The 12004-nt window shown below is 38.7% G+C and overlaps 1 protein-coding gene across 1 annotated transcript in view; it reads left to right on the top strand.

Moving 5' to 3' along the window:
• PHLPP1 (PH domain and leucine rich repeat protein phosphatase 1) overlaps nucleotides 1-12004 on the top strand; it is a 267725-nt gene that overhangs the window by 221770 nt on the left and 33951 nt on the right. Inside the window, exons 11-12 of the mRNA XM_015439655.3 lie at nucleotides 7344-7544; nucleotides 10994-11156. Coding sequence (XP_015295141.3) covers nucleotides 7344-7544; nucleotides 10994-11156 — 364 coding nt within the window. The remainder of the gene's footprint in view (nucleotides 1-7343; nucleotides 7545-10993; nucleotides 11157-12004) is intronic.

Raw genomic sequence — 12004 nt, 5'->3', positions numbered from 1 at the left:
AAATATGGCACATATATACCATGGAATACTACACAGCCATAAAAAAGAACAAAATTATGTCCTTTGCAGCAACATGGATGCAGCTGGAGATGTTATCCTCAGTGAATTAATACAGAAACAGAAAAATACTATACATTCTTAATACATGGGAGCTAAACAGTGTATACACATGGCCATAAAGCTGGAAACAGGAGACACTGAGGACTCTGAAAGGGGTAAGGGATATAAGGTTTGAAAAACTACCTATTGGGTACTATTTGGTGGTACCCAAATATTTGGGTGATGCCTAAATGCCAGCATTACACAATTTACCCATTTAACAAACCTGCACATGTACCTTCTGAACCTAAAATAAAATATACATGTACTTGAACTTAACTCACCCCCAAAATGAAAACAACCCAGATGTTCCTCAGCTGATGTGTGGACAAACAACGTGTAGCCATTTGTGAATTAGGAATTATATCTCAATAAAGCTGTTAATAAAAAAATAAGGACAATAGTACCTCAGGTATGGAGGGCTACTTCCTTAACATTATATATACACACACTTAGTCCTAAAGCCAATTTTTTAATGGGGAAACCCCAGTGGTATTTCTACTAAGATCAGTAACAGGACAAGAATGCCCATGATTTTCACTCTTATTCAGTGTTATATTAGATATATTAGCCAGGTAATTAGGCAAGAAAAGATCAGTTAGAGGCATGAGCTTTGGTAAAGGAGATGAACTATCTCTATTGCAGTTAACATGATAGTATACTTGGAAAACCCTAGAGAATCACTGATAAATGAATTCAGACAACAAAACATTTCAATAAAGTAGCAGGATATAAAGTTAATATGCAGAAATCAAAAGCCTTTGTATACACAGACACAGCCATTGGAAGACATATTGTATTGGTAGTGAAAATCCCATTTAAAATAGCATCAAAGAAGATTAAATACTTAGGAATAAACAAGAAATGTGCAAAAACTATATGAATAAAACGTTAAAACACTTCTGAAATTTGCAAATTTGAACAAATGGAACAATATTCCTTGTTCTTGGATAGGATGACTTAATATTATTAAGATAATCAGTTTTTTGTAGATTACTTTGCAAATTTAACACAATCATCATGTAAATACCAAAATGCTTTTATAATCACATTAGACAAATTGATGCTACTGTTCATATGGTTAAAAGAATCATGTAAGAATAGCCAGGAAAACACTGAAAAAGTGAAACTGTTAATACAAGGGAGAGACTAACCTTACCAGACAGCTAAACACGTATGTTTTAGTTCTTTCTGCTGAGAAGAAGGCCTAGAAGTAGTGACACTCCAGTACCAGGAAGTATATCTAACATCAAGACCTTGGTTACTCCACGGCTCCGGCCGGTAATCCCAGCACTTTCGGAGGCCAAGGCGGGCAGATCACCCGAGGTCAGGAGTTTGAGACCAGCCTGGCCAACATGGCAAAACCCTGTCTCCACTAAAAATACAAAAATTAGCCGGGCTGGTGGTGCATGCCTGTAATCTCAGCTACTTGGGAGGATGAGACAGGAGAATCACTTGAACCCAGGTTGCAATGAGCCAAGATCAGGCCACTGTACTCTAGCTTGGGCAACAGAGCAAGACTCCATCTCACAAAAAAATAAAATAAAATAAAATAAAAAGACTGCTTTTTAAGTATCATTCTTCAACAAAAGGAGTAAGGTGTCCTTGGAAACAGGATTGAGTGTAGGGCTAGAGCAGGCTGAACACAAGATGAGCCCAAAAGTAAAGAAATGCTCACAAAATGATGGGAGCATGTCAAAGGATGCATGAGTCAACTTGAAGGAGCTCCCAGTTGCCACGTAATGTGAACAAAAAGTACGCAATGATTGTAATGAATTCTATCCAGCAGAATAAAATAAATAAATATATGACCATACTGAAGTAAAACAAGTAATTGGGGGAATAAATTGGGAGAGCTCTTGCAGGATAATTCCGTTTAACAAACTGTAAGTAGAGGGAATCATGAAAATAGAAAAATCATTTGGAAAACAACACAGAAATAATTGTCGCAAGCAGAAATGCTAAATTAATGGGCAAAAGTGTGAGAAACAGAAGAGTTTCATAGTCTCAAATGATCTCTCCACACGTTTAATTACAAAAGAAAAAATTATAACTTTGCAGTGGAGATGCTTGGCAGACACCACCTTAACCAAGTAATCAAAGTTAATGTCTCCAATAATAAGACATTAGCGTCACATACATCCTGATGTGACGCCCTGAGAAGGGCACAACCTTTGTGATATTTTTGCCAAAAATGCATGACCTTACTCTAATGATGATGAAACGTGAACCTAATTGAGAGACATTTTACAAAATATTTGTCGAGTACACTTCAAAAACATCAAGGTCATTTAAGATAATAAGACTGGAGGAGACTGAGGAGGCCTGATAATGAAATACAACGTGAAGTGTCAGCCTTGTGAAGATAGATGAAACTGTCAAAAGTACTTTGTTGTAAAAACAAGCAATAATAAGAAACTTAGAATGTTTACACTTCTGGAATGCTTTGGAGACAGAAATCAGAGGGTTGCCTAAAAGTAAGAGTTTTGCTGGGGTTACACAGTTGTGACCATATGGATTTTTAATGGTGTATAGTGTGTCTACAAATAGGTAAATCTGTTATGGTACCAAATCCTGTGCCCTGTTTCAAAGAGAGAATTTGTAAAATTTAAGGGTGTGTTGGAAATTACTAAAAAGCAAACAAAACAAAAAAATATAAATGAGTCAAATGGACAGAATGTGCCAAGGAGAGCAGAGCAGTTGCTCAAGAAGCAGGAAATGGATTTGTCTCACTGCTGTTGCGGGTGACTTTCCAAACACTTTAGGGCAGGAACCATATCTGTGTGTCTTTTCTCTGCAGCTTTTGAACTTTATGCTGAGAGAAGTTCTTGAGTACTGTGCTATTTACTAACTTGTTATAAGAATTGAGTTTGAAATGCTGTGCACACGTGGTCTTCACATTACATGCAGGTGCCCAGCTTGACCCTCCAGCTCTTTTAGAAAAAAAAGGACCTATGACCATCCTGGCTAACACGGTGAAACCCTGTCTCTACTAAAAATACAAAAAATTAGCCGGGCATGGTGGGCGGGCGCCTGTAGTCCCAGCAACTCAGAAGGCTGAGGCAGGAGAATGGCGTGAACCCAGAAGGCGGAGCTTGCAGTGAGCTGAGATCTCGCCACTGCGCTTCTGCCTAGGCGAGCGAGACTCCATCTCAAAAAAAAAAAAAAAGTCCCCACAAAAAGGTTTTTATAATTATTTTTCTACATTTGAATTTTGGAGACACATGATAGAAAACTGTGGACTTGAGATTGATGAAATCCGAGTTTTATTTCTGTCTCTGCCACTAGTTACTGTTGAGCCATTGCCAAATAATGTGACTTTCTCCACTTTGATTTCTGTCTTTCGTGAAATATGAGAGGGTATATTTCTGGGATGATGGAAAAATCAAATGAGATAGAAAATAGTGACCGGGTGCAGTGGCTCACACCTGTAATCCCAGCACTTTGGGAGGCCAAGGCAGGTGGATCACTTGAAGTCAGGAGTTCGAGACCAGCCTGGCCAACATGGTGAAACCCTCTCTCTATTAAAAGTACAAAAATTAGCTGGGCATGGTAGTGCATGCCTGTAATCCCAGCTACTCGGGAGGCTAAGGTGGGAGAATTGCTTGAACCCAGTAGGCAGAGGTTGCTGTGAGCCAAATGCCACTGCACTCCAGCCTGGGCAACAGAGCAAGACTCTGTCAAAAAAGAAAAATAAATAAAAAGAAGAAGAAGAAGGAAAGATCTGTGATATCCACAGAGTACCTTACAAATGAAAAGAAAATGGTGATATGTTACTGCTTTTTCTCTAATTAGAAGAGGATTGCATAGTGAAAATGTTATATAGATGAAGCATGAAACAGCTGTTGGCACATTAAACCATCTTTTTATAGTATAGTTATTACAAAATTCTGTAAGGAAGAAGCTTGAGGATAGTTATCATATCATAGTGAGTTGAGACCTGACTCAGCCCTTTAACAATTTAGCTTTTTTGCAAGATTGAAAGCAGAGTGTGAGGTTCAGGAGCCTATTTATTTACTAAAATTGTTATCCATCCTGGAGAAACTTTGCTAAAGTATTCGTTCATTCTGGTGGAAGGATGAAATGTAGACTATTAAAGCAATTTAAGTTGTCTCTTGCTGAAACGTTGTGAGGTTTTAGGAAGAATGGCTTAAGTGAATGGGTATTGAATTTAATTTTCCTGATACTGTGATAATAAAAAATACTTTTAGTCCAGTTGTTTGCCCTTTGGCTATTAACCAACAAGGTGATTAAGTGAGACTTTATGCAGTTCAGATGATGTCCTTTGGAACCACTTCATGTGGTTTCAGCTAACTAGTTTCATTTCTTGGAGGCGGATGATGCTGGCAGTTTCCCCCTTAATTTTGCATAAAAGGTATATAGTTCCTTAATTACAGACAAATTTCAAAAAGATGAGAGGATAAATCTTTGAGGAAATCACTTTCCTCTCTTTATTCAGATGCCATGAGGGGTTTTTTAAGTTGCTTGGCAGCTTTCTAGATGAACATTCACTTGTCTGTTTTTAAAACATTCCCTCTTTTTCTGGCCTGAAAAGTATGCAAACATGAATTCACTTTGTTTTATCTGTCTCATATGTGTGTATATGTGTGTGTGTGTAACTACATATTTCCTAGAGAATTCTATTTTTGTCTTTTTTCTTTTTCTTTTGTTTTGTTTGAGCCAGAGTTTTGCTCTTGTTGCTCAGGCTAGAGTGCAATGTGCAGTCTTGGCTCACTGCAACCTCTGCCTCCTGGGTTCAAGTGATTCTCCTGCCTCACCCTCCCGAGTAGCTGGGATTACAGGTACCTGCCACCAGACCCAGCTAATATTTGTATTTTTAGTAGAGACTGGGGGTTTCACCATGTTGGCCAGGCTGGTCTCAAACTCCTGACCTCAGGTGATCCACCCGCCTCAGCTGCCCAAAGTGCTGGGATTACAGGTGTGAGCCATTGCGCCCAGCTGAGAATTCTATTTTAATGAAATTATTTTATATAATTTCCCAGCCCAACACTAGTCCATGATATTTTAGGGCAATAAAATTTGTTTCTTACATTGTAATTTATCCTAATGCTACACTAAAGAAATTCTTAACAGGAAATTAGGTGGTCTAAATGGGGTCTAAAGAGACAGACTTATAAAAATACTCTAAACAGCAATGGTAAACAACTATGGTGCTGAAACTTGTTTCCTTCCTAGTTCCAAACCATTTTAGAAACTGCAAGAGTGACCTTTATTTCCTTCTCTGTAGCACACACGACTATAATTTCCCATGACTATTTATGGTCTGGACAGCCCTTCTCTAACTTCCTTTTTTTTTTTAATGTCAACGGAATACGTGTTTCTTTAATGGAAAATGTTCTATTTTGGGGAAGCTGCTTTTCCTCAGATAAGTAATGGAGTTGGTGTTTGTGTGTTGAAGGGGTTATATGAGATTGAAGAGTTTTAAATTAGTGGACTGAGAGCTTGGAGTGACAGTCCTGGTGAGGACTCCTAATAGCCTTTTTTTTTCGTATCCAAGATTAAAAATAACTGTGCTTGGTATTTTGTATTATTTTTAAGGATGATTTTCTTCTTCTTCTTCTTTTTTTTAAGAAATGGCAGAATAGTCCTGAATTGAATGGTGAAAATTTCAAACCAAAGTGATTGAAGTGAGGGAATAGTGTGGCTCATCAACAGGGTTGATCTGGGGGCCAGAGAGAGGCATGGGAGATTTGACCCTTCTAACTCTTGTAGGCAGGTCCTATGTACTGAGCACTGTCTCTTTCCCACCTGCTGCAGCTGCACAGTTGGACATTCGTCATGAATCAGGAGGGTCATCTCTGACTCCTGAGTGTGACACAGTCCGTCCCTTTGGAGTGATTTGGAACCTGATCACAGCAAGGATTTGTTGCCATTCCCCAGCTTTGCATTGTGCGTTTAACTACATTTCACAATCACCGTGAAAGATTTTTTATTTATTGTTTTTGACGATTTGTTATCTTAGTTATAAAACCATTCTTTATGCTTTATCCACTTTTCACTCTAGCATCTGGAAACTGTGGCAGCACGTATATTGTTTGTTTTAATGTGAAATTTATTTAAGTACAATATAAGTACAGAAAAGTGGCCAGATCATAAGTGTAGCACTTGATGCATCATCTCAAAGTGAACACACTTGTGTAACCAGCATCTGGACTAAGAAACAGAATATTACAATATTTGAAACGTTACACGCCCTCTCCTGGATACTGCCTCCTTTCCCTCCCTTCCTAAGAACATTACAATATTTGAAACCTTACACGCCCTCTCCTGGATGCTTCCTCCTTTCCCTCCCTGCCTAAGAACATTACAATATTCGAAATGTTACACGCCCTGTCCTGGATGCTGCCTCCTTTCCCTCCCTACCTAAGAACATTATGATATTTGAAACGTTACACGCCATCTCCTGGATACTGCCTCCTTTCCCTCCCCACCTAAGAGTTACTGCCATCCTGACTTCTGTTACTACAGAGTAATTTTGCCTGACTTTGAACTTTATGTAGTTATGGGATCATACAGTGGGTCTCCTCTTTTATCTGGCTTCTTTTGGTCATTATATGTTTGTGAGATTCATCCTGTTGATACATGCTGTTTTAGTTCTTTATTCTCATTGCTACATCATATTATGTTGTTTTAAGACAGAGCAAATTATCTCCTGCACTTGTGAAAGTCAGTAAAATGTGCATTGGACCTTATACTGAAGAGGACTCAAGTCACTATGTGATTTAGTTGTATTGTGATCTAATACCTGTTTTATTACTATAAGAACCATTTATTTATTCACCTAATTTTTATAGAGGCAGGATCTTACTTTGTTGCCCAGGCTGGTCTCAAACTCCTGGCATCCTCCTGCTTTAGCAAGAACTTTTGATTACAAAATAGGAAATTGTTTTTCTCTTCCTTAAGTCAGAATATTAACTTTACCATATCACTTTCTCTTCCACTCCCCGCCAACTATAGAAATAATTGCCTTCCTCTTAACTTTGTGCTTCCATAAAACTTGATTGTATCTCTGTATTTAATACATATAGATAGCTATTGTGTTCATCATAGTTAATGGATCACAGATACAAATACTTGCTAACTGAACTTCTTGAAGCCAGGGCTTGTCTTTTCAATTCATGTTTCTAATCCCAGCTTCTAATATGCCTGGTATCAAAGCTTCTAGGTTTCTTGAGGAGTTTTGTGACTTTTCAATAGCGTTTTGTTACATTTTGTCATTGTAGCCTGAGATTCCTGAACGCATCTGCGAACAAACTGGAAAGCCTTCCTCCAGCCACGCTTTCTGAAGAGACAAACAGTATCTTACAAGAGTTGTATTTGACAAATAACAGCCTCACAGACAAATGTGTGCCCTTGTTAACGGGACACCCACATTTGAAGATCCTTCACATGGCCTATAACCGACTTCAGAGTTTTCCAGCCAGGTAAAGGAGAATCGTAAAGCTGTGTTCTGAATTGGGTTTCTCAAAGTGTATTCATAGAAAGATGAAAGCTGAAATATTTATTTCCCAGGTGATATCAAGTTTGTTTCCTTGTTCCTGCTCCATTCACAGTTTCCTTTATATAAGCTGTGATGACATTTCCCTGAAGAGAAGTAGATTGGTTTTCCTCATACGTGTCCAAAGACCTAATCACAAGAATGTTCTTAAGATTTTGAAATAAAATGTGTTGTTTAGCAGGTATGTTTTTTCTTTTACTTCTTTTTAACCAGTCAGATTAATTTTTTAAAAAACTATTATCCTAGAGCCAGGTGTGGCGGTGCGTGCCTGTAGTCCCAGCTACTCAGGAGGCTGAGGTGGGAGGGTCACTTGAGCTCAAGAATTCGAGACTAGCCTGGGCAACATAGTGACACCCTATCTATTAAAAAATAAAGTAAATAATAAAGTTTCCAAAAACATTAACCTAATAGGGTATGTGGGAATTAGAATGTAAACCAGGAACCTGAAAATCCTTCATTATCTACCAACTTTTATATTCATACTTATGATGTACAGAGCAGTGGTAGACTCTACTACCATAGAAACTGTAACATTGCAAATTATGGCTCAAAAGAGTCCATTTTTAATTTGTTTTTACTTTAATTTCTAATTTTGGGGGAGCGGTGACATTATATCTAGCTTTGAGTGAATCTATGTGCTGAGCCTGCCATGAGGATTTACCCTGTTTCCATTTCATTGGCTTTTATCCATCTAACAAGTTAGGGCTTGAAACACACACCCACGCATCAAAGAAGCAAACACTAACCCTTCTGGTATTCTGCTTGTGGTAACTGTAACTCAGCACTGGGGCTAGACCAAAACACTATCATAGCCTCCCTCTGCTGCCTTCAGGGCTACCACTCTATTCAAGCCCTTGCTAAGAAGGAAGGCCCAAGTATGTGTTGACTTAAAGTATTGCTCTGTTTTTGGCGTAATGAAATACTTACTTTCCTCCTCATTTGACATTAATGATTAAAATATTTTATGCTTACTTCCATCTACTTTTACTTCACTATGGAATGGGGAAATTATATTTTTGGAAAAAACCATGATAATCACATAACAGCAACCTATCTGAAAGGGCTCATTGTCTTCTTTCAGATGATGAATGTCTAAACCCTGCAGAGGAAAGGATCATCAGCTCTAATTCTGAGGATATACCCCCAGTGACCCATGCCAGGTGTAATCACCCACGCTGAGTGGAGAGAAACTTTTAACACACCTTGTAAAAAATCCATCTAGGAATGAATTCTGTCTCCCTGTGGTTGTGATGTGGCTCAGTAGCTCCCCTGCAAACCAGAGCACCTTAAGAGCTGGGTCTGTGACCTTGCTGTTTCCCTCAGCCTCACATTTCACACAAGGCCCACACTTAAATGGTTGCTGAATTAAAGAACGTGACCACCATCTAGTCATTTTGTCTTCACATCTTTTGCCACCTTCTTTTTATGTTGTGAGTTGGAAATTTCTTTAACTTTTTCTTCTGGGGGCCTGTTTTCTGTGCTTTTAATCATTTTTCATGCACCATTACCCATTAGTTTCAAGGCACAGGGCTGGCATCTGCTTCTGGTGAGTCTTCAGGAAGCTTACAATCATGGCAGAAGGTGAAGGGGAGCCATTGTGTCACATGGTGAGAGAGAGGGCAAAAGAGATGCCAGGGTCTTGTGTGAATGCACAGCATGTGAATTCAGTTATTACCATGGGAAGGGCATCAAACCATTCATGTGGTATCTGCTCCCATGACCTGAACACCCCCTACTAGGCCCCACTTCTAACATTGGGAATCAAATTTCTTTTTTTTTTTGAGACGGAGTCTCGCTCTGTCGCCCAGGCTGGAGTGCAGTGGCACAATCTTGGCTCACTGCAAGCCCTGCCTCCCGGGTTCACGCCATTCTTCTGCCTCAGCCTCCCGAGTAGCTGGGACTACAGGCGCCCGCCACCTCGCCCGGCTAGTTTTTTGTATTTTTTAGTAGAGACGGGGTTTCACCGTGTTAGCCAGGATGGTCTCGATCTCCTGACCTCGTGATCCGCCTGTCTTGGCCTCCCAAAGTGCTGGGATTACAGGCCTGAGCCACCGCGCCCGGCCTGGGAATCACATTTCAACATGAGATTTGGAGGGGACAAATAATCCAAACCATAGCACTATATTTCTTTCAAAATATGATGACAGCATATTTAAATAATATTCTTAGAAATTCGGGCTATCATAGATGAATTACTTCATAGTCTGTGTACAGATTGTTTGTAGTATATTCTGATACCATACTGGATGTATATGATATTAAAAAGTCTGACTTCATAAGATAAAAACTTAGTTTTTACTGTATCTTATCAACAAGATAATCTTTATATTTGAAATATGACAGAAAAATAATACAGTTTTTTTTTGTTAAATTGTTTAAAAGTGTACTGTGACAAATGAAACTGTAACAGGTAGAAATGATACCAAAAAATTTAAACTATTATTCACCTTATGAGTCTGAGTCACACTAATGGGGAATCCTGTGCTTCTTGGAGTGGAAAGAGGGTCAAAACAGTGCCAGATACTATTACAGTGATTGCAGAGGTGGAGGTGTTGGTTTTTCTTTCAAAGTTATAAAGAATGCAAGAAACCCTGATTCTGGAATTTTTCTTTAGTTATTGTAATTATTGATGAAGATTATAGATGAGGAAGATTGAACAATAAAAGACATTCTTAAACAGAAATATTAAATTAATTACATTAGAACATATTATTAGATAAGGTTGGAGAGATTCCTTCTTGGTAGATGTTTAGCAACAATTGAGAGAAATGTCTTTTGGCCCTGGTGTGAATTTGCGCTCTGCCAGAAGTCGAAGAGGTGATCCATATGGGCTTTTAACACCCCTTGCTCCTTACCACCACTTTGTGTTCATCAGTGATGTCAGAGGAATTGGGGGAGTGGAGGTTGAAGAAAAAGCTTATCTTAATATGAACTATAGATCTGTTCTCTACCTCCCCCTTGAGTTTTCAGTGCCACTACAAAGAAATCATACTCTCTGAGCTCTTTTAAGGCAGTTATATTGGATTAATGCTGGCTTTTGACCCATTTCAATAGTATTTTCATTAGTGTTCAGACCAAGCTATACAGTAACGTGATTATTGCCAGGGTAACTTAATTTCCACACAGACTTTTAGGAGGAAAAAGGCACCCATTTTCCTTCTTGTTGACAATTTGAAGAGTTGAATAGTTTTTGTTCTGTAGTGGGAAAGGAGGTGTTAAAATATTTCAGTACTCCAAAATGATAGTGAAAAAATGGTCTTGTTTGTAAAAATGACTGTTACAAATGAATCCTTAAAGTCATAGCAATTTAATTCATCCTTTGATTCTCATCATATATTATTTTCTTTTAAATTGCTTTATTTTCTCTTTTTTTAGTAAAATGGCGAAACTGGAGGAACTTGAAGAAATTGATCTCAGTGGGAATAAGCTGAAAGCCATCCCAACAACGATCATGAATTGCAGGCGCGTGCACACTGTGATTGCTCACTCCAACTGCATCGAGGTCTTTCCCGAAGTTATGCAGCTCCCAGAGATCAAGGTATGTGGTTTCATTTCATAAACTCTGGCTTTCAGGTCAGCAAAGAGAGTTGACTTGCTAATTCATCAACTCAGGACGTTTGCATCTTTGTTGGATTTATTCAGAATGGAGGCCCCCATTAGCCCTTACTTCCTCCTTCCTAACCAATGGGCTACACTGTTGAGTCAGCAGAGTTAAAAAAAAAAAAAAAAAAAAAAAAAAAAACAAAGCAAAACACTGGAGCACGTTTTGGGAAAATTGGATTTCTAGGCTCAGTCCCTAACTTACAGTATGACATGAGGCTACCCACATAGCCACCCTGTACTTCTTTATCTGTTAATAGTTGTTCCACTCATTTCCAGGGTGGTTATGAGGCTCAAAGGATGAGGCTGGTGTAATCGCAGTTTGAAAAAGTTAACAGTACCACTACACATCCCTCCCCACCAACTCATCTAGTTAAATAGCACACCCCACTATCGTAGCCCACTAGTGGTAATTCCCTATATAGACAAAGCGTCATTGCTGTCACCAAACATTGATTTCAACTGAATGAAATTGGCAGATCAGATATTACTGTCATTTGATAGGTAAGGACACTGAGGTCCTGAAAAGTGAAGAGATCTGTGTAAATTAAGACAGCAGATTGGTAGCAGAGGTAGTCTGCAAGTCCTGACTGCTGACTTGAGGTAGACTCATGGGATGAAACCAGTTCACTAGAATGAAAGCCATGTAACAACCATGTGTTCCTATTTTGTTTCTTTTTTGGCAGGGAAATGGTACAGAAGTAAAAAGTTCTTTATATACAATGTAGTTTTTCATTTGTATCTTAGCATTTCTAGTTATCGATTTTATGCTTAATGAAAAATAAT

Source organism: Macaca fascicularis, chromosome 18 (genome assembly GCF_037993035.2).
Source record: "Macaca fascicularis isolate 582-1 chromosome 18, T2T-MFA8v1.1".
NCBI lineage: Eukaryota > Metazoa > Chordata > Mammalia > Primates > Cercopithecidae > Macaca > Macaca fascicularis.
This window is presented reverse-complemented; position numbering and strand designations above follow the sequence as displayed.